General features: G+C 41.4%; 1 protein-coding gene across 11 annotated transcripts in view; it reads left to right on the forward strand.

Annotated features, from left to right (window-relative positions):
• Nucleotides 1-19179, forward strand: part of ESR1 (estrogen receptor 1) — a 450613-nt gene that overhangs the window by 400581 nt on the left and 30853 nt on the right. For all 11 annotated transcript variants that reach the window (XM_086708141.1, XM_086708139.1, XM_086708138.1 and 8 more), the window contains one exon: nt 14184-14317. In XM_086708141.1, the coding sequence (XP_086564267.1) occupies nt 14184-14317 (134 nt within the window). The remainder of the gene's footprint in view (nt 1-14183; nt 14318-19179) is intronic.

Here is a 19179-nt window from a genome sequence, read left to right on the forward strand (position 1 = left end):
AGGCCATTGTTTTAGTTATTGGAATTCCAACACTCTGTACCAGATATGTGCCATTTGTCTTAAAGGATAGAGAATAGATGAAGGTTTCATATCAAAAAAAAAAAAAAAAAAAAAAAAAAAGAGGGAAAGAAAAGAATTGTGTTTTCTTCAGGCACTTCAATGGCCATGACTGACTGTGGTGTATTTTGTTTGGTTTTTGTGTGCACGAGAACTTTTGTAACTGGGACGACCAGGTTAATAAATATGAATTTTGTTTTCTTCTTGCTGTAGAGACTTGAGGGAATATTCCCCCTGTGAGTCTTATCTTTGGTCACCCTTCTCTTAAATTCTTTCAGGAATTCTCATGAAAGTGCTGTGCCCTCTTTTGGCCTGGGGATGAAGACCACCTTGCTGAGCAAAGCCTGAGGCCCAGTTTTTGTGTTTGCTTCTTCAGTCTCACCCAGGACCACTTGTGCCTGGGACCACCGAGTTCCAGAGTTTCAGGATGTTGACCTACTCTTAGTTTCTCAAACTCATCAAGCATTCTCTTGCTTCTAAAACCTAAACACAAGTCTCTCTCTTTGGTACACTCTTGCCAGTTTTTGTCCCGTCTAACTCCTGGTTCTTTGAATTCCAGATTAAATGTCATGTCCTCAAAGAGGCCTTCACTGACACCCACATTCCCCTTACCTATCATACTTCCCTTGTTATACTCTCATTAGACCCCATACTCTTCCTTCTTGGAACTTGTTGCAGTTAATAGTTTTATTTTATTCTGTTGTTGTTGTGTGTGTATGTGTGTGTGTGTGTGTGTGTGTGTGTGTGTGTTTCATATCTGTCTACAATATTAAACTGGATACTGCAGTAGGGCAATGTTGTGCTCACTGTTTTACCCCCAACACAACTCAGTGCCTACAACAGTAGGTAGATTCTGACTCCATAAATATTTATGAATAAAATTGATCTTTGAATTTTTAGGGTCTAACACAGACTGACGTATACAATGGACTCAAAAAAAAAATAGCGCACAACTAAAATGGAGTTAATGAAGACATGAGGTGTTGATTGTATTTTCTTTATGGAGAAACAATGAATGGCTTATCAAAAGTAGAAACCCTGTTCTCACATCCAAGCATGGTGGCGCTCTCTCTGTTCGCTCGTTTACCTTCACTCCCATTAACAGAATCTGCTCCTCTAAGTACAGTGGAGAAAAACTACCTATTTACTTGTTTGTATAATTCCAAAACATCCAAATGAAAAATGAATAACCGAGGCATTCTTCTTTATGTTTTATGTACTTGATTATAGGTATCTTAAAAGATCGATTGAGGGGCGCCTGGGTGGCGCAGTCGGTTAAGCGTCCGACTTCAGCCAGGTCACGATCTCGCGGTCCGTGAGTTCGAGCCCCGCGTCAGGCTCTGGGCTGATGGCTCAGAGCCTGGAGCCTGTTTCCGATTCTGTGTCTCCCTCTCTCTCTGCCCCTCCCCCGTTCATGCTCTGTCTCTCTCTCTGTCCCAAAAAAATAAATAAACGTTGAAAAAAAAAATTAAAAAAAAAAAAAAAAGATCGATTGAATCTCTTTTCAGCTGGGTGTTTGAGTAGACACAGCCATTGGAGTATTTTCCTCTGGGGACCTGCTTTAGCTTTTAAACTGTACACACTGAACAAGCAAACTTGAGTGGATCATTATCTAAAAGTATAGAATTCCATCTTCCTTTGACAAATCATTCAAACCTAGAAGTGTGTTTTTCACATTCTGACAGAAGCCTCTGTGATCACCAACTCTAACCTCCTTTCTCGCCACTTTAGCACCCAAAAGTATAGGAAAAGAGAACATGTTAGGGTGTGTTCTATTTATTAGAAAATATCTCTTGGCTTAAAAACTGTTTTGCCTGTTGGCCTCCTGATGTGGGAAAAGTAAATAGCAAAGAGTTACTTAGAGTCTTACTCCTGTATGACAGATAGCTTAATAAAGATAAATGGACGTGAGGTGACTAAGTGTCAGAAGCTAATATCTGGACACGTCTCTCAGGAGGGGTCAAGCTAATGTTTCCTGTGTGATTTTCATGACAACCATTTGCACTGGCATGAGAAAAAAGAGTCTGAATCCTTCTGGGTGAGTAATAGGTGTATCAATTACCTGTACCCTGGCACCAGGTTTGAAAGGGGGGCTCACAACAAATTTTGCAAAGCTGGAGCCCACCCCTGGAGACAGATATAAAAATAGAGGAGGAGGGAATGAGAGTCCCCAGGCCCTGTGTCGGGGCATGAGTAGGGGGCATGGGTAGGGCTTTCATTCTGGAAGGGATTGGGTATGAAGTGTGGGTGGCCTCGTAACTATAGCAGCCTCTTCCATACGTAAGTCATCATTTTTTACCTTGAGGTAAAAATCTCCCAAGGACACTGCCTGAGAGAAATACCCTTCTTTGATTTAAACAAGACTGGTCTTCTTTATGCTGAAAGAATTTTTTGGGCTTTTCCCTCCTCTCATTGGAAGTCCATTTCCTGGGCACCAGTGTTGTTTGGTTATGTTTAAAATGAAAACAGCGGGGCGCCTGGGTGGCGCAGTCGGTTAAGTGTCCGACTTCAGCCAGGTCACGATCTTGCGGTCCGTGAGTTCGAGCCCCGCATCAGGCTCTGGGCTGATGGCTCGGAGCCTGGAGCCTGTTTCCGATTCTGTGTCTCCCTCTCTCTCTGCTCCTCCCCCGTTCATGCTCTGTCTCTCTCTGTCCCAAAAATAAATAAACGTTGAAAAAAAATTTATAAAAAAAAAAAAATAAAAAAATAACATAAAATGAAAACAGCAACAGCAACAAAGCCATATATGGATTTAAGCTAAGAGAAGCAGAGGGCTCAAAGCGTTCTTTTTAGACTCACACATCCCAACTTCTTCAGCAAGATCTGCTTCACTTGGAATGTGGCTTCTGAGAACTTTACATTTCTGAAATGCTGCTAAATTGCTCTGTGCATTTATCCCTCAAACACTCAGTGAAGAGAATGCTGGCTCTCAGTCTCATAGCAACTCTTCTCAAGGAAATGGACCCAAATCCATTTCCCCTTGAAATCTAATCCTTCTCTGAGTCAGACAACATGGTGTTTAGCTCCATTTTTCAGAATAACTCTAAGAGGATGGTCTTCTGGCCATATTCTTAAGATTTGCCATATTGGTTTTTGTTCCATTTTATCCCCCTATAATTCTCTGCCTAAACGGTACCCTTCTTGAAAGGAGTGGCATCTTTTGCTAGTTATTATCATGTTTTAGCTCATTTGCCTTGAAATATAGCATGTGATAAAGGACACTAACATATAAAGCACGGAATTTGGCCAAACACCACGAGGTTTACATGTTGACAGGTGGGCAGAGGGAAGGCTGGGCATGAGAGAAATAAGCCTTCCTCTTAGAGAATTTGTGGTGCCTATTCTGGGAGTCTTCAGGTCACTGCATTTGTTTGGAGTAGTCTTACAAGGAAAAGACCTTACACTTGGGAGGTCTTCGAAGAGTCAGAAACAAATGAGTTCCAGGAGATTTTTATTTTTTTATTCTTTAAAAGATATTTTTAAAGTTTATTTATTTTGAGAGAGAGAGAGCACATGGAGCAAAGGCGGGGGGAGAGGGAGAGGGAGAGGGAGAGGGAGAGGGAGAGGGAGAGGGAGAGGGAGAGAGAGAGAGAGAGAGAGAGAGAGAGAGAGAGAATCCCAAGCAGGCTCCACACTATTGGCACCATCAGCACAGAGCCTGATGTGGGGATCGAACTCACGAACTGTGAGGTTGTGACCTGAGCCGAAATCAAGAGCTGGACACTTAACTGAGCCACCCAGGTGCCCCAGCCCTGAGAAATTTTTTAAAACAGATCTTTTGTCAATTCTTAATCAGCTACTTAATACTGTGCTTTGTTATAATGACAGGGGCATTGGTCTCAGTGTTCTTAAGGTTCTACATTCCAGCTATTCGGTTTCGTCTCTCCTTTCGTATATGCCACTCACTGGAAACGCTACCACCAGCAACATCTTAAATTGGAAGCTCACTCTCCAGGATATAGTCTCTGTAGCTCCTGCTTCCACTATCCCTTCTTCCTACTGGACCTATTCTTTGTCTTTGATACTTAACACCTCCTATTCTTGATTACAAACAGTTTTCTGATTTTATTTTCCTCCTGGTCCATCTTAAGCCCCATAATCAGTCACTGCAAACTACCCTCTAGAATCTCTGTCCCCTCAACTTTTCTCCATCCTTAAAGAGTCAGTTTGCTTACTTCAGTGCCTATCCACCATCTACTTATTTCCCATTCAGCCCCAGGCTACTCAGCACTGCTAGAAAAGGCCAGGATACCATCTTGATCTGGCCCAAACCCATGCTTGTCTTCCTTGACCCAATATGTAGAGATTGTTCGGTACTTCTTCACATCTTCCTCCCTGGTTCTCTTCCATCTTCCGCACTGGTCCTCTCGTGTGTCTCCTGCAGACTTGTCTTCCTTTCAGGCAGTATTCCCCATCATGGTGTCTGCTCCTCTCTCTCTGCTCTCAGACACTCTCCAGTGGCAGCCCCCAGAGCTGAATCTCTAGACTCAGAGGTTTTTCTGAGCTTCATTCAGGTCTCTGAGATCTCTTAGGACGCCCTGTAGCCATCTCAGACTTCTGTCCCACATAGGGCTCCCTGTTCTTCATTCCCCGAACACCTAGTTTTCTTCCTTCTTCATGCCACGAATCACAACTGTATCAAATTATTCCTTTTTTTCTTTTTCTTTTTAACTATCTGCCTCCTAAGTAGATTGTAAGTTCTTTTTTTTTTTTTTTTTTTTTAATTTTTTTTTTCAACGTTTATTTATTTTTGGGACAGAGAGAGACAGAGCATGAACGGGGGAGGGGCAGAGAGAGAGGGAGACACAGAATCGGAAACAGGCTCCAGGCTCTGAGCCATCAGCCCAGAGCCCGACGCGGGGCTCGAACTCACAGACCGCGAGATCGTGACCTGGCTGAAGTCAGACGCCAACCGACTGCGCCACCCAGGCGCCCCGTTTCTCTCCTTATAAACACCAAACTCTACCAGCTGGATTCCTCATGACTCTGCCATTACTCCCGCCTGTCAAATTTTATTGATTCCAGTTAATCTGCCTGCGATTTTCTTCCTCCTACTCAATCTATCCTTGGAGACCTACATCAAGTGCCATAGACTCATTGACATCTTTCCTAATCATGTCAGTTGGAAGTGATTAGAATCTATAAAGCAAGGTGCCGTAGAGTATATTTCTTATATCCCTTTGATCAGTCAGTAGCCATGTCTACAGAAGGTAAGTATATTTTTGTATTCTAAATGTGCTTGTGTGTCAGTGTGTCAAGAGTGTGCTGGGGCAGGAGTAGTCAGACTCCTGCATCTATCCTCTATCATGGAGTTCAGGCTAACAGTTGCCACAGATATCCCTAAAATTTCAGCTGTTCAACACACAAAAGTTTATTTCTTACTCAAGTCCGGTGTAGGCATCTTGATAGGTGATCTTCTCATTCAGAGACCAGAATCCTTCCAACTTTTGATTCTACTTGGGTCCTGGAGATGCTCTTCATTTGGGCAGTAGACTGAGGAGAAGGACTAGGAAAGGCACACCTGATTTTTCACTCTTTCATCACAGAAGTGATGTACATTATTTCCACGCGCTTTTCATTAGGCAGAATCCAGGCACATGGCCAGTCTTAAGTACAAGGGAGGCTGGGAAATGTTGTCTAGGGGGAAATGCAGGAGAAAAGGAAATGCATTTTGGTGAATACATCAGTCAGTCTTTGTCAGTCTTCACTTCTGGTTAGCACATATCCATTTCTCCCACACGTAGAGGACACACTGCTCTTCCCCTAGGGAAATGGTTCAACGTTGTAGCTATCGCTGTACCCACCCTAAGTCCATCAGCTGAAAGATTTTTCAGTGATGTGCAGTCCACTCCATCAAGCATGGATGTGACTCCTAGTTTGGCAGCCTCACCCCACAAATACACTTAATATCCAGTGTTGGAGTAAGGGCAAAGTAACTGCAGTTAAAGCTCCCACTGAGAAAAAAGGGAAGGGGGAATAGTCAGTATCACTCTTTCATAGCAGTTGTGAAATCCTACTGGGCAGAATGAGGGAAGGCTTCTATGGGAAGGATCCTGAAAGTTCTTTGAGTCCCTGAATCTGTTCTGTAGGGAAAAGGAGCTTTCCATTGTTCTCTGTGTACTCTGACTTCACCTTCTAGGAGGTTCTTTCTTCCCACTATTCTTTTTGGCCATATGTGAAGTGAGGGGTGAAAAGCTTGTCCTTTGCGTGAGCCATCCGGTTTTCACAGCACTTCCTGCCAATGCACATTCTGTGCCCACCCCAGCCCTTTCCCCAAAAACTGTGCAAATGAAGAACATTTCAAGGACCTGGACAGGGCAGAACTAGAGGTCAGAAGGATCTTGGGTCCCTGCAAGGGAAAGTCACCTACCAAGGAAGATGGCACCAAGGGAGCAAACGTTTCTTATGGCACTGCCTCATTTCCGGTACTATTTCTTTATTGATCCACACGGGCAAACCTGCTGGATCAAACAGCTACCACATCCCAATGGAGTACTTATTTCTTGTTCAACTTACGTCCAATGTGGGTGAGTCTGTCTATGTGCTCATTCAGGCACACAGCTTATGTAATCGGTTCAAGGTCACATAATTGGTAAACAGATGCACCAGGATTTGAACCCTGGCAGTCAGACACCAAAGTCTTAACCACCCTCATCTCAAGTAATAAGCTGTGAGATACAGCCATTCACATTTTGCATCTTTCAAGATATATTGCTTATAATTTTCTGTCTTCAGCATTTTGTTCCACATGCCAAAGAGTTGTGTATGTAATCCTCTTGATCATACAAATATTTATGGAGTCATGGCATTTCAGAGCATATGCTGAGAGATTTTGTGGCATCAAAGATATAGAAACTCTTTAAATACAACAAAACCTACTACTATTGATTTTCAACAGCACCTTAATTTGTAATCTTTTTCTACTCATATTGCCCTTTGTTTGCAGGACAACTTAATTAAATGTCTTATGTTGATCTCCCTGGTTTTCTTTTTCCATCAGTGTCTTCTCATACAAAGAGAGGCTATGAGGTAACTACATTTTGTAAGATTAGTTTATTGTTTTTAATATTTTCAAGTATAATTTATTGTCAATCTAGCTAACATATAGTGTATACACTGTGCTCTTGGCTTTGGGAATAGATTCCCATGATTCATCGCTTATGTACAACACCCAGTGCTCATCCCAACAAGTGCCCTCCTCAATGCCCATTGCCTATTTCCCCCTCCCCCCCATCAACCCTCAGTTTGTTCTCTGTATTTAAGCATCTCTTAAGGCTTTCCTCACTCTCTTTGAAACTATTTTTCCCCTTCCCTTCTCCCATGGTCTTCTATTAAGTTTCTCAAATTTTACATATGAGTGAAAACATATGATATCTTTCTCAGACTGACTTATTTCACTTAGCATAATACCCTTCAGTTCCCTCCACGTTGTTGCAAATGGCAAGATTTTATTCTTTCTCACTGCCAACTAGTATTCCATTGTATATATACCTTTATACCACATCTTTATCCATTTATCAGTTGATGGACGTTTGGACTCTTTCCATAATTTGGCTATTGTTGAGAGTGCTGCTATAAACATTGGGGTACATGTGCCCCTATGAGTCAGTACACCTGTATCATTTGGATGAATTCCTAGTAGTGTTATTGCTGGGTCATAGGGTAATTCTATTTTTAATTTTTTGAGGAACCTTCACACTGTTTTCCAGAGTGGCTGCACCAGTTTGCATTCCCACCAACAGTACAAGAGGGTTCCCGTTTCTCCACATCCTCACCAATATCTGTTGTTTCCCGAGTTGTTTGTTTTAGCCACTCTGACCAGTGTGAGGTGGTATCTCATGGTGGGTTTGATTTGTATTTCCCTGATGAGGAGTGACATTGAGCATCTTTTCATGTGCTTGTTGGCCATCTGGATGTCTTCTCTGGAAAATTTTCTATTCATGTCTTCTGCCCATTTCTTCACTGGATTATTTGTTTCTCAGGTGTTGAGTTTGGTAAGTTCTTTATAGATTTTGGATACTAACCTTTTGTCTGATATACAAGTGCAGGTTTGATCTGCCTACATGCATTAGGATTCTTTGTTTTGCATGTAGAAATAGGCTTTCATTTCTATAAAGGATAAACTTCCAGGACATACCGTAAGCAAATGTTCTTTCAAGTTCCTTCTCCCACTACTTAAGTGCAGATGGACCATATCTAAAGACGGTAAAGTACAGAACAAGGTTTCCCCACGAGGGGATTCTGAGGTGCTCTGAACAGAGATTGATGTAATGGGTGGAGGAGTTCATTGTCACAGCTGTCACATCTCACAGTGGGGGTCATGGGTTGGTCTGCTTGGTAAACTGCTGCTGATTTATGACTGATGTTGTGTTTCCCTTAAAAATAAATGTTGGTCCTTACCCTATGTGTTTCTCTGTCTCACGAGCAGCTCATGGATTTAGCCTAATTTTCTCTTATTGTGGCAACTTTACCTCCAGATTCTTATAATCACCCATTTCTGGTGCTATTGATTCATCTGTCCCCTCTGAAATTGAGTTAAATGCTCTAGTCTGATTGGTTCCTTAAGGTTAGTAGACAGTATTTCAGCAGGACTTGGAAAATGAAGCCCTGACCCCAGCATGTAATGACTTCAGTGGACAATAAAGTGTTCCTTTGTGTTCGGCAGACAACAGGTGTCTGTCTAACCTTTAAAGTCCACATAGGTTTGTACCTGATCTGAAAGGGACACATCATCAGCTCACTAGCTCACATCACCAGCCTTTTCACCTGTGCCAGCAATGCTCATGGAGATTCATGCATGCCACACAACCAGGCAGTTATCTCCAAGAGGACAGCATTCTAGTGATATACCAGAAACATCTTCAGGGCCATCAAAGCACATATTTTTAATTTATTACACAAAGAGCAGAATCGCTGAAGTGTTTCAAACAAGCGAGTTTTTCCCATTGAAAGGACAGTGAGTTTATTCTTATAGAGGCATCAGCTTCGAGTTCTTCAAGACTCTTACAGCACTGCTTAGAAAATTGCAGCTTCACTGGATTGCATATCCCCCCAGGAGCCCTCAAAGTTAAGAAGCACTTTTGTTTGCGTGGAAGGTCAGCCCCAGGGTCTTCTTATCATAATGTTTCAATGCTTTATACTTAATGTCTGCTCCCTCCACATCCTCTATAGGAACACACACACACACACACACACACACACACGCACGCACACACACACACTCACGCGCACACACACACACACACACACACAGAACGAGAAAGGAATTGACAGCTGTGGGTCTGTGTCCTTGTTGGGGCTCTGGCTATGGTTCCTATGGTATGTGCAGAGCAAGCAGTGGACCTGGGCAGGTGAGAACTGCTGGTTAGAATTGACAGGATATCCGGTAAGAAGAGGCTGAGAGGGGTCCACTCTGGCCGGAGGGGATAAGAACGAGCATCGTGTGGGGAAAATGTGGGAGACTGTTGAGAAGGGACCAGAAGAAAGAGAACTGCTGGGGCTCCACTTTCTCAGTTTCTGCACTGAACTTTTGCTCACAGCAGGTGAGCACAGGCTCCCTCCCACACTGAGAGTTCCTCCCCTGCCGGCATGCAGTCTGTTAAGTAAACAGAGACTTTATACTGAGAAAGGAACATTTCTCTATTTTGGCTGTGAGTTGTTATTTTTAAAGCTTCATCCTCCGAACATTTTCCCCTATCCTTGTTTATTTTTTCACTAGAAAGAAAATGTGCTGCTTATAAAAAAATTTTTTTTTGACTACAGGACAAGAAAAACTCCCTTCTAGTGTGCTGTCCCTCCTTAAGGCCAAGTCACCCTTTGGTTGTGACCACTATCTCATCCCCCTGTTTAGCAACACAGAGATTCCCCTCTGCTTTGGTAGAGCTTCCACGAAGCCGGATATGGCAGTAAAACCAACATGCACTGTGGTAATTGTTTTCTGGATACTTGAGTCAAAAAGGCCAACCTCTCCCTTAACATCTGTGGCTGTATTTATCTGCATATATGATTGTAATAATTAAATATAGCTGCTACGATGTACCACATACCATGATATACACTTTACATAAGACCCCACTTACCTTTATTGGAGAAGACTATGGCCATTTCTTCAGTATTGGTGGGGTTAAACTTGGTGGGGGGGCTGCCATTAGTCATAAGACTTTCTTTCTCTACCTTTTCTGGGGGAATGTATTCCATGGTCTTACACCTTGTCTGTCTTGTCCCTTGTCCCTGTCCCTGGGACACCTTTATGAACAAGATCCATGTCTTTCTTCTCTGTACCCAAATGTCTAACACAAGGCCTGGTGTATAATGGGCCCTCGGTAAATCTTTTTGAATGAATTAAAGTAGAGCAAGAAAGAAAGACGAAGAAAATACTGTTGGAATTCTTCCTTCTGGTGGTAGGTAGTATGGTTTGACTTAACAGTTTTGAGTCCCAATTCCCTCATTTGGACAATGGCAAAAATAATAACCTTAGAGGGCAGTTGTAAAAAGTAAATGAATTTATTGAAAGTGCCTAGCATATTTCAACTCATATATAAAGAGATGGTTTGTCACATAAATGGTGTTAAAACTAACTAGTTGCCTGGGACAAATACTAAGCTGAGTCTTTGTCTCATGTCTTACACAAAGTAAATCCTAAGCAATTCACAGCTCTGTGAATATAATAAAATCAATTGAGTTGTATACTTTATTTTTTTTAATGCTTATTAATTTATTTTTGAGAGAGCAAGAGCACAAGTGGGGTAGGAATAGAGAGAGAAAGGGAGACCGAATCCAAAGTCAGCTGGACCAGGCTCTGAGCTGTCAACGCAGAGCCCAACGTCGACCTCCAACTCATGCACTGTGAGATCACGACCTGAGCCAAGGTTGGATGCTTAATTGTGCCACCGAGATGCACCTTCACATGAGTGAATGATATGACATGTGACTATACTTAAGTATGGTTGTTGCAAAAAATAAATCCCAGATGATGAAAGACTTAAAAAACATGGAGCTGTACTAGAAGGAAACATAAGATAATTTTTTATATGTTATTGGAAGGGAAATGACATTTTCAAGCAAGACCTACTTTTCTAAACAAGGTTGGTAAGTCAATTATGTAATAATTAAATATTTTGCAGAAGAAAACACCAGAAAAAATAAAACAAAAGAAAAACATGACACACCATTAGAAAAGGATTGAACATACACAGAACAAAAGGCTAATTACTATAAGATATAAAGGGCACTTAAGAATTGATGTGAAAATGACTAATAACCTAACAGAAAAATATCAGCAAAGGATAAGAGCAGACCTCCCAGAAAAGGAGTTTAAACTGATATATTCTTCTAGCAAAAGCCTGTTGGTACACACTTTTTGGAAGCAATGATTGAACTATTCATCAATATTAAAAATGCATGAGTCCTCTGATCTAGCAATTCTACTTCTAGAAATTTTTCTATAGCTATTTGTACCTGTGTCTGAAGACAAACATAAGAATAGTTTTTGCATGAAATGTTTGTAATAGCAAAATACTTGAAGTCAAATGAAATGTCAACCAACAAAGAAGTGGTAAAAAAAAAAAAAGATAGTGCTTTGTTCAGTGAAAAACATATACTGTTAAAAACAGTTATGCAGCTGTTAAAAACAGTTGATGAAAAACTCCAAAACACGTTAATAAAAAATACAACGAGGTGGTGGACAATGTGCTTACTGTTCATGTTTTATATTATTATTTTTTCACAAATATATGTTTACATATGCATAGGATACTTTATTTTATTTTTGCAAATGTTTATTTTGAGAGAAAGAGAAAGAGAGTGCTCACAAGCAGGGGAGAGAGAGAGAGAGAGAGAGAGAGAGAGAGAGAGAGAGAGAATCCCAAGCAGGCTCTGTGCTGTCAGCACAGAACCTGAAGTGGGGCTTGATCTCATGAACCATGAGATCGTGACCTGAGCCAAAAGCAAGATTTGGACGCTTAACTCACTGAGCCACCCAGGTGCCCCAGCGTAGGATATTTTAAATTCTTCTTGTCCCCCTCAAAGACAACATGCCCCAAATCCAGCTTGTGAACAAAAACATGCACAGATTCCTGTCATATGTACGATCTCATTTAATTTCTGCATCAACCGTATAAAAAAGATACTAATACTTTCTTTTTTAAATATTATATATTACAAACCTTCAGGTTTGCTCAATTAATAGTTGCAACTACTAATGTCAAACCCTCCATGCCAAGGCTCTGTTGTACAGGGAAAAAGCCTAAATTTCTTACAATGTAGGACATCCTTGGTCACCTGACCTTTTCCTGCTTCCCCAGATTAATCTCTTAGCTCTTTCATACCTCTAGCACACTGGTCTGTGTTCCTTCACTCTGCTCATCCTTTCCATGTTTAAGACTCTCTTCCAGTGATGTTTCACACTCCTGTTGAGGAAAGCCTACATTTCTTAAACTATCAACTCAAATGCCACCTATGGCAACATAAATGGTTCTCATCCAGCCACAGTTCCCAGCTATACTTTCTCCTGTATTTCAAAAGCACTTTATACAAGCTGTTAGACCCGACTATATTATTTTAAGGTTATGAGCATATTGAGAGCAGAGGCCCTCCTTTTATTCCCGTAACTAGCACAATGCCTATAATACAGTAGCAAATCAATAAACACTTAGAAAAATCATTTACCCGAATCTTAGTCATTTTTGATTACCCATAAGTTGAAGAAATATTTTTTAATTCTTTTTAAGTTCCAATTAGTCAGCAGAGTGTTACATTAGTTTCAGGTATATGATATAGTGATTCAACACTTGTGTACATCACCCAGTGCTCATCGTGACAGTGCACTCCTAAATCCCCATCACCTATTTTACCCGTCCCCCTCACCCGCCTCCCCTCTGGAAACCATCTGTTCACTATGGTTATGAGTCTGTTTCTTGGTTTGTCTCTTTTTTTTCCCTTTGCTTATTTGTTTTGTTTCTGAAATTCCACGTGTGTGTGAAATCACATGGTACTTGTCTTTCTCTGACTGACTTATTTCACTCAGCATTATACTGAGGGAATGTCAGTATAATTCATGTCACTTCATGCATGTTGCTGCAAATGGCTAGATTCCATTCTTTTTCATTGCTGAATAATATTCCATTGTTTATATGTACCATTTCTTTATCCATTCATCAACTGATGGACGCCTGGGCTGCTTCTATATCTTGGCTACTGTAAGTAATGTTGCTATAAAAATAGGGGTGCAAATAGCCCTTTGAATTAGTGCTTTTGAATTCTTTGGGTAAATGCCCAAAAGTGCAATTGTTAGATCTCAGGGCAGGCCTATTTTTAACTTACTGAGGAACCCCCATACTGCTCCCACAGAGGCTGCACCAGTTTGCAGTCCCATCAACAGTGCATGAGTGTTCCTTTTTCTATACATCCTCACCAACATCTATTGTTTCCTGTGTTGTTTGTTTTAGCTATGCTGATGGGTGTGAGGTGATATCTTGTAGTTTTTATTTGCATTTCTGTGAGGATGAGTGATGTTTATTTAGTATCTTCTCAGGTCTGTATGTCATCTGTATGTCTTTGGAGAAATGTCTGTTCATGTCTTCTACCCATTTCTTAATTGTATTCGTTTTTTGGTTGTTGAATTTTATAAGTTCTTTATATTTATTGGATATGTCATTTGTAAATATCTTCGCCCATTCAACAGGTTGTCATTTAGTTCTGCTGATTGTTTCCTTTGCTGCGCAGAAGCTTTTATTTTGATGTAGTCCCACTAGTTTATTTTTGCTTTTGTTTCCCTTGCTTCAGGGGACCTATCTAGAAAACCAGTTGCTATGGCCGACGTCAGAAAAGTTACTGCCTGTGTTCTCTTTGAAGAACTCTGTATTTAACATGGCATATTTTGGAATTGAACAGTATGTCTCTTCTAAGAATTTGAAATGAAATGTTTCATTGATGGAAAACCTTTTTTTGTTGGTTTTGCCTTCTAGAATTCAAATGAATGTTCATGCTCCATGAAGAGAAGGGGCTGTAGTTTTTTGTGGCAGATTTGGAGCCAGTAGATTTTTTTGAATGTGAACCTTATCATGGATCTGAAAGTTTATCTGTGCTTTAATACTTGTTTTTTCTTTTTATTTTCTGTGTCTTCATAGGAACCAGGGAAAATGTGTAGAGGGGATGGTGGAGATCTTTGACATGTTGCTGGCTACGTCATCTCGATTTCGCATGATGAATCTCCAGGGAGAGGAGTTCGTGTGTCTCAAATCCATCATTTTGCTTAATTCTGGTTAGTTGATAACATGGGGGAATTTAATGCTGGGTTACTGGAAGAAAGATTTACTTGTATTTTCTGCCAGATACAGGCTGCCTGTTACCGAGGCATAATATAATTTGAAAGAAACAACTGACGCACATTTAAAATAACCTGTTGTCATTGTAGACCACTTAGGGAGGTGGAGCCTGTCCTGGTCAAATCCGATGAATGAAGAACAAAAATTGGACGTTGAATCAAATGGACTTTTCGTTGAAATGTTTGCATCCTTTTACAGATACTGGGGATGTTTTTATTTTATTATTTCTATTCATATTTTAGGGTGGGTGTTTTTATTAAAATGGAACTGGTGTATAGATACATCTGTTGATAGCTATATGTGTCAGAAAAGAAGTGGACCAAGTGACCAATATCAGTAAGGATCCAAGAAGGAAAGAGGCTTATTTGGGATTGACCGTGTTTCTGGTCAAAACTGATTAGGTGACAAATATAACTGGCTCAGAGATAGAAACACCTGCTCCTAAAACTGAGGCATGTGGAGTATGGTAAGGTGGTCCAGCTGAAAAGCAGTTCTCATTTGGTCTGTTGGTGTCCAAGTCAACTGTGTCCTCCTACTGATTCATTTGAGAAAACTTAGCTGAGAGCAGCATCTGGGTAGGGGATTTCTGGTTTGTTTTGTTTTTGTTCGCAGTAAGGTTGGCTGTTGTGTAAAGATATTCTCCAGGTCACCCAGATGGAAAGTATGGCTTAGCACCCTGTTCCTTCTGGCCCTCAGTATTTGGATTTAAGCACTAGACATCCAGTCTGTAGGACCCAAAGCTCAACAATTGGGTGTCAGCCTCACAGTTTTAGCCTGGACCTTTACCCCTATCCCTGGTTCTGTTGATGCATCTGACCTCATTCTCACATAGAAACCATAGCTACTTTTAATCCCTAGGCCTGATTTGAATCCAGATGCAGTCTCCAGTTTCCCAATAGCTGAACAGCAGTTTGTATCGATCACATATGTAGATGTTTTGTGTCTTCCTGATGAACACTAACCCCTTTGCACCTCCCCTAGCCATTTTCCACTCCCCTTCCCCACCAGCGCTAGTCACCTGTATCCCTGTGTCGCTTAATGGTTACCACAGTAATCATTCCCACTTATCAACCGGTGAATGGAAATCTGTACTACTCCACGAGGCAAGGACTGAATTACAGAATGAAGTTACATGAACAATGATGTGATCCACACTAAGGAAGTGATTACCACTCCATTCAAGTTTCTGGTTCCACTCACAAGCATTGTGCTTTTCATTTGAGTCATTTGTCCAGCGCATCGAAGGGGTCAGATCCCACAATGGCTCTTTATTGGACGACAGTTCTGGGAGCAGTGCCACTCGTCTGCACAGCGCCAGGTCTTGAACCTGCTCCTTCTTCAGTGGAGGGCTGGCACACACTGACGCTTCCGTGTGGGCAATCTGGAAACTTCAGGGGAAACAGGCCTATCAAGGCCTGGGACTTCCCCCGCCCCACCCCCCTCCACACTTTTACCAGGAAATAATACTCCAGACAGGAAGTGAAAATTAGCCAGAGTTCTATAACCAACACAAGTAAATGCTCTGATCTTAGTACCCAAAAATATTTCCTTCAAATCTGTGTAGCCTCTTCCTACATTACTATTCTGTTCCTATGACAGGGTTTTGTTTTGTTTTTTAATATTATATATATATAAAAAAGGCAAGACTTTTGCTATGAAAATTTTGGATTCGTAGACCCAGGTGTTTTAAATCCCAGAGGAAAAAACTCGTCAGCCCTCACAAGAAAGTCTTTTGTTAAAGACTGGCCCCAGAATCTCAAAACATATTTCCCACCACGGGATTGGCCCCTCCACCTGACTCTCCTCCCACTGGGTAAACTTTCCTACTCTATCCTGGTTCTTCTACTTATTTCTCAGGATCTTCTGTGAGCTTCCTTGCACTGATGGGTTGGAACACTATTTTGGAAACACAAAGCACTATATTTTTACAGGGTTTACAGCTGTCTTTCTCTTGAGACATCGGGGTGGCAACACATCTTTTCTATCGAGGACGGCACTGCTGGCTCACAAGCAGTAACAAAACAGAAGCTGTCTCCCAACCTGTAAAAAAGGGAAACCACTCTTTTTACTCCTGAAGTGAGCTATGTTTGGAAAAGCAGTTTCTGCTGCTGAGCACAGCTCCAAGTGTCTCATATTGTTCCTGAAAAACAGAATCAAAGAGGATACGACTTTAGCACAATGATAGGGTACTGGGAGATTTTTCAGAGTGAAAAAAGCAGTCAGTCATATGAGGGTTACCACAGTCTTAACAATCTTAGTCCACATTTGGAGGTATGGAGCTTTTGAAAAACTGAACCAATTCATGACTCCGATGCAGGGCAGTTCTTCACTTGTCATGAGATAAAGAACAAAGTGACGTTTGTTCCAGGAATCTCTTGACAGAAGCTGGACAGGATTCAGGAAACCTGCGTGGGAAGATGGGAAACAAGACCTCAGTGTGTGGGGGGAACCTTGGGTTCTGTGTTGAGCCCTTGTCACCAAAGTCTGAGAGGGTGTGTTTTACATTGGCCTTGACTTTGGGGCAGAGGCACAAGGGTAGTTGAAAAGTTGTTCCGTGGCCTGCTAGGAATGACTTTCAGCAAGACTCAGGAGGGTCTCCCAAATGCCAGAATTCCCATGGGAAGCCCCCTTCACAGCTGTTTGGGAATGGGAGATACTCATCGTGATTTAATGGGAGATACTCATCATGATTTAAGAATAATTTATTACCTTGCTTACAAAAGCCTAGAATCATCCATAGGACAAACACTATCTTTCCACTCTCCACTAAAGGCCAGAGGCGTTCCTGGTTAATCCAGAGATGCCTTCGCAAAATCAATGCCAGCTTCAAGACATTCTGAGAACTAGCTGGAACAGAACTCAAACAAGGGAGTGGAGCAGATGAGCTCAGGCAAAAAGGCTGAGAGGGAACAGTGGCGGGAGGCGGGGCTGGTGCTGCAGAAGGGGACCCTGGACAGGGAAGGGGTCATGTGTGCCTGTTTCCTGTATTCCCTGTATTATTATTCCTGTATTATTCCTGTATTATTCCCTGTATTATCCTGTATTCCCTGTAATATTTCCTGTATTCAGTCCTTGATAATTCCAGTGTTTTTAATTCTTCCAGACCCAGCTCAGACCTCATCTCATTCAGGAAATCTTGCTACCACCCAAGTCCATAATGAGCTTTCCTTCACTAGACTTAGTTCATTGAGCCAGCACCATACAACCTAGCAGTTGGTCAATGGTTGACTGATTTCATTCATTTGTTCAATAATTCAGACACTTTGTGCCAAATACACAAAAATGAATGTCATAGGTTTTTGGCTTATTTTTTTCTTTCAGTTTTTTAAATTTAACTTAGATTGGTTCTTCATGCATGTGTATCCTGATTTCCCTATAAACTATTTGTACTTTTTTTACATTCTTCACAGTCTCTAACCTGTGAACTGTTAACAGATGTTATACCGTCTAGTGCTTTAATAGATGCTTATTGACTGGACATGACCAGGGCGTTGTGGAAAGTTCCCATCTGTCACATGCTGGTTTTACTATTATGAAACATATCATCCTTTTCAGATCCAGATAATATCAAACTATTAAATGGGAAAAATAATGTCCATTTCCTTGGGCTACTGTGAGCTAAGAGGGAAACTATATATACAATGTCTAATGCAGTTTTTGAAACACAGTAGACTTCCATCAGTGACAGCTGTCATCATCACTTGGGAATCTCTGGCTCAAAAGGAGCCAGCCCATGCCTTTTTTTCAATATAATAAAGTGCTTTAGTTTAAAGGTTTCTCGCTAGGCTTAAAAAGTATGCAAGGACTCAAGGGTGATAATAACAATAGAGACTGAGACTGTTCCCCTGACAGTTGGTTAATTGTACTGTTTAATTGTATTGAGAGAAATTTTAGAGCAAGATTGATCTCATGGATGATAACTGATTGTTAATTGAACCTTAATACTGGCTGACCTTAATGAAAACTCTGCGGTGAGCCACTGACAAATCACAGTGAGCTCATTCATCTGTTCACTGTGTTTCTTCTCATGCCCCTCCCCCTGCCACATGTGAGTCCCACAAACTCCTCAGAGTCCACTCCTGTTTGGATCACTACCCTTTTAGTGGGTGTTTTTCAAGACTCAGAGAAATTTGCAAGTCAAAGCCTAATATGTACAAATATACAATAAATCTTTGGTTTGGCCTTCAGCATTCAACTTAATAATTCTTTATGCCCCTTTTCTGAACCTGTTACAGACCACAGTTCTTTATATTCCCCAGTAATTCCAAACAGTGTCACACACCTCACGCCCTGGTCACTTTATCCACCCAACAGACCACCAGACTCCAGCTCCCCTGTCCCCTGTGCCCCTCCTGAAATGTCTTATGCTACGGAAATATTGTATTACTGGTTATCGTTTCATCACAACTGTCTTCAGACACCATTTCCCTTTCCACTGGTGGAGTAATAAAGAAGAGTAAAGGTAAGAACCAAAAAAAAAAAAAGAAAAGCAAACAGCAATGCAGGGTGAAAAGGAAAACAAAATACCAGAAAGAATTATGGCCACGTTTCTAAAGTGTGTACCCTGGTGTTCGTTTAGAGAAAAAAGGGATATGGAGTATTGAATTGGCATGGATACTTTAAGCATAAACATAAAAACGATGCGCTCTCTTGTCTGTCATCTAGTTCTGCTTCGTTAATATAGCGAGTGTTGTCATCTTGGTGCCTCGATGGAACCTCCAGTACTGAAGCTATGGCATCTATTTGCTCCATATGTGTTCACCAGAGGCCACGCTCTGGGCAGACAAGCATTTACTTC

Source organism: Puma concolor, chromosome B2 (assembly GCF_028749965.1).
Source record: "Puma concolor isolate L17-30 chromosome B2, mPumCon1.1.hap2, whole genome shotgun sequence".
NCBI classification, from domain to species: domain Eukaryota; kingdom Metazoa; phylum Chordata; class Mammalia; order Carnivora; family Felidae; genus Puma; species Puma concolor.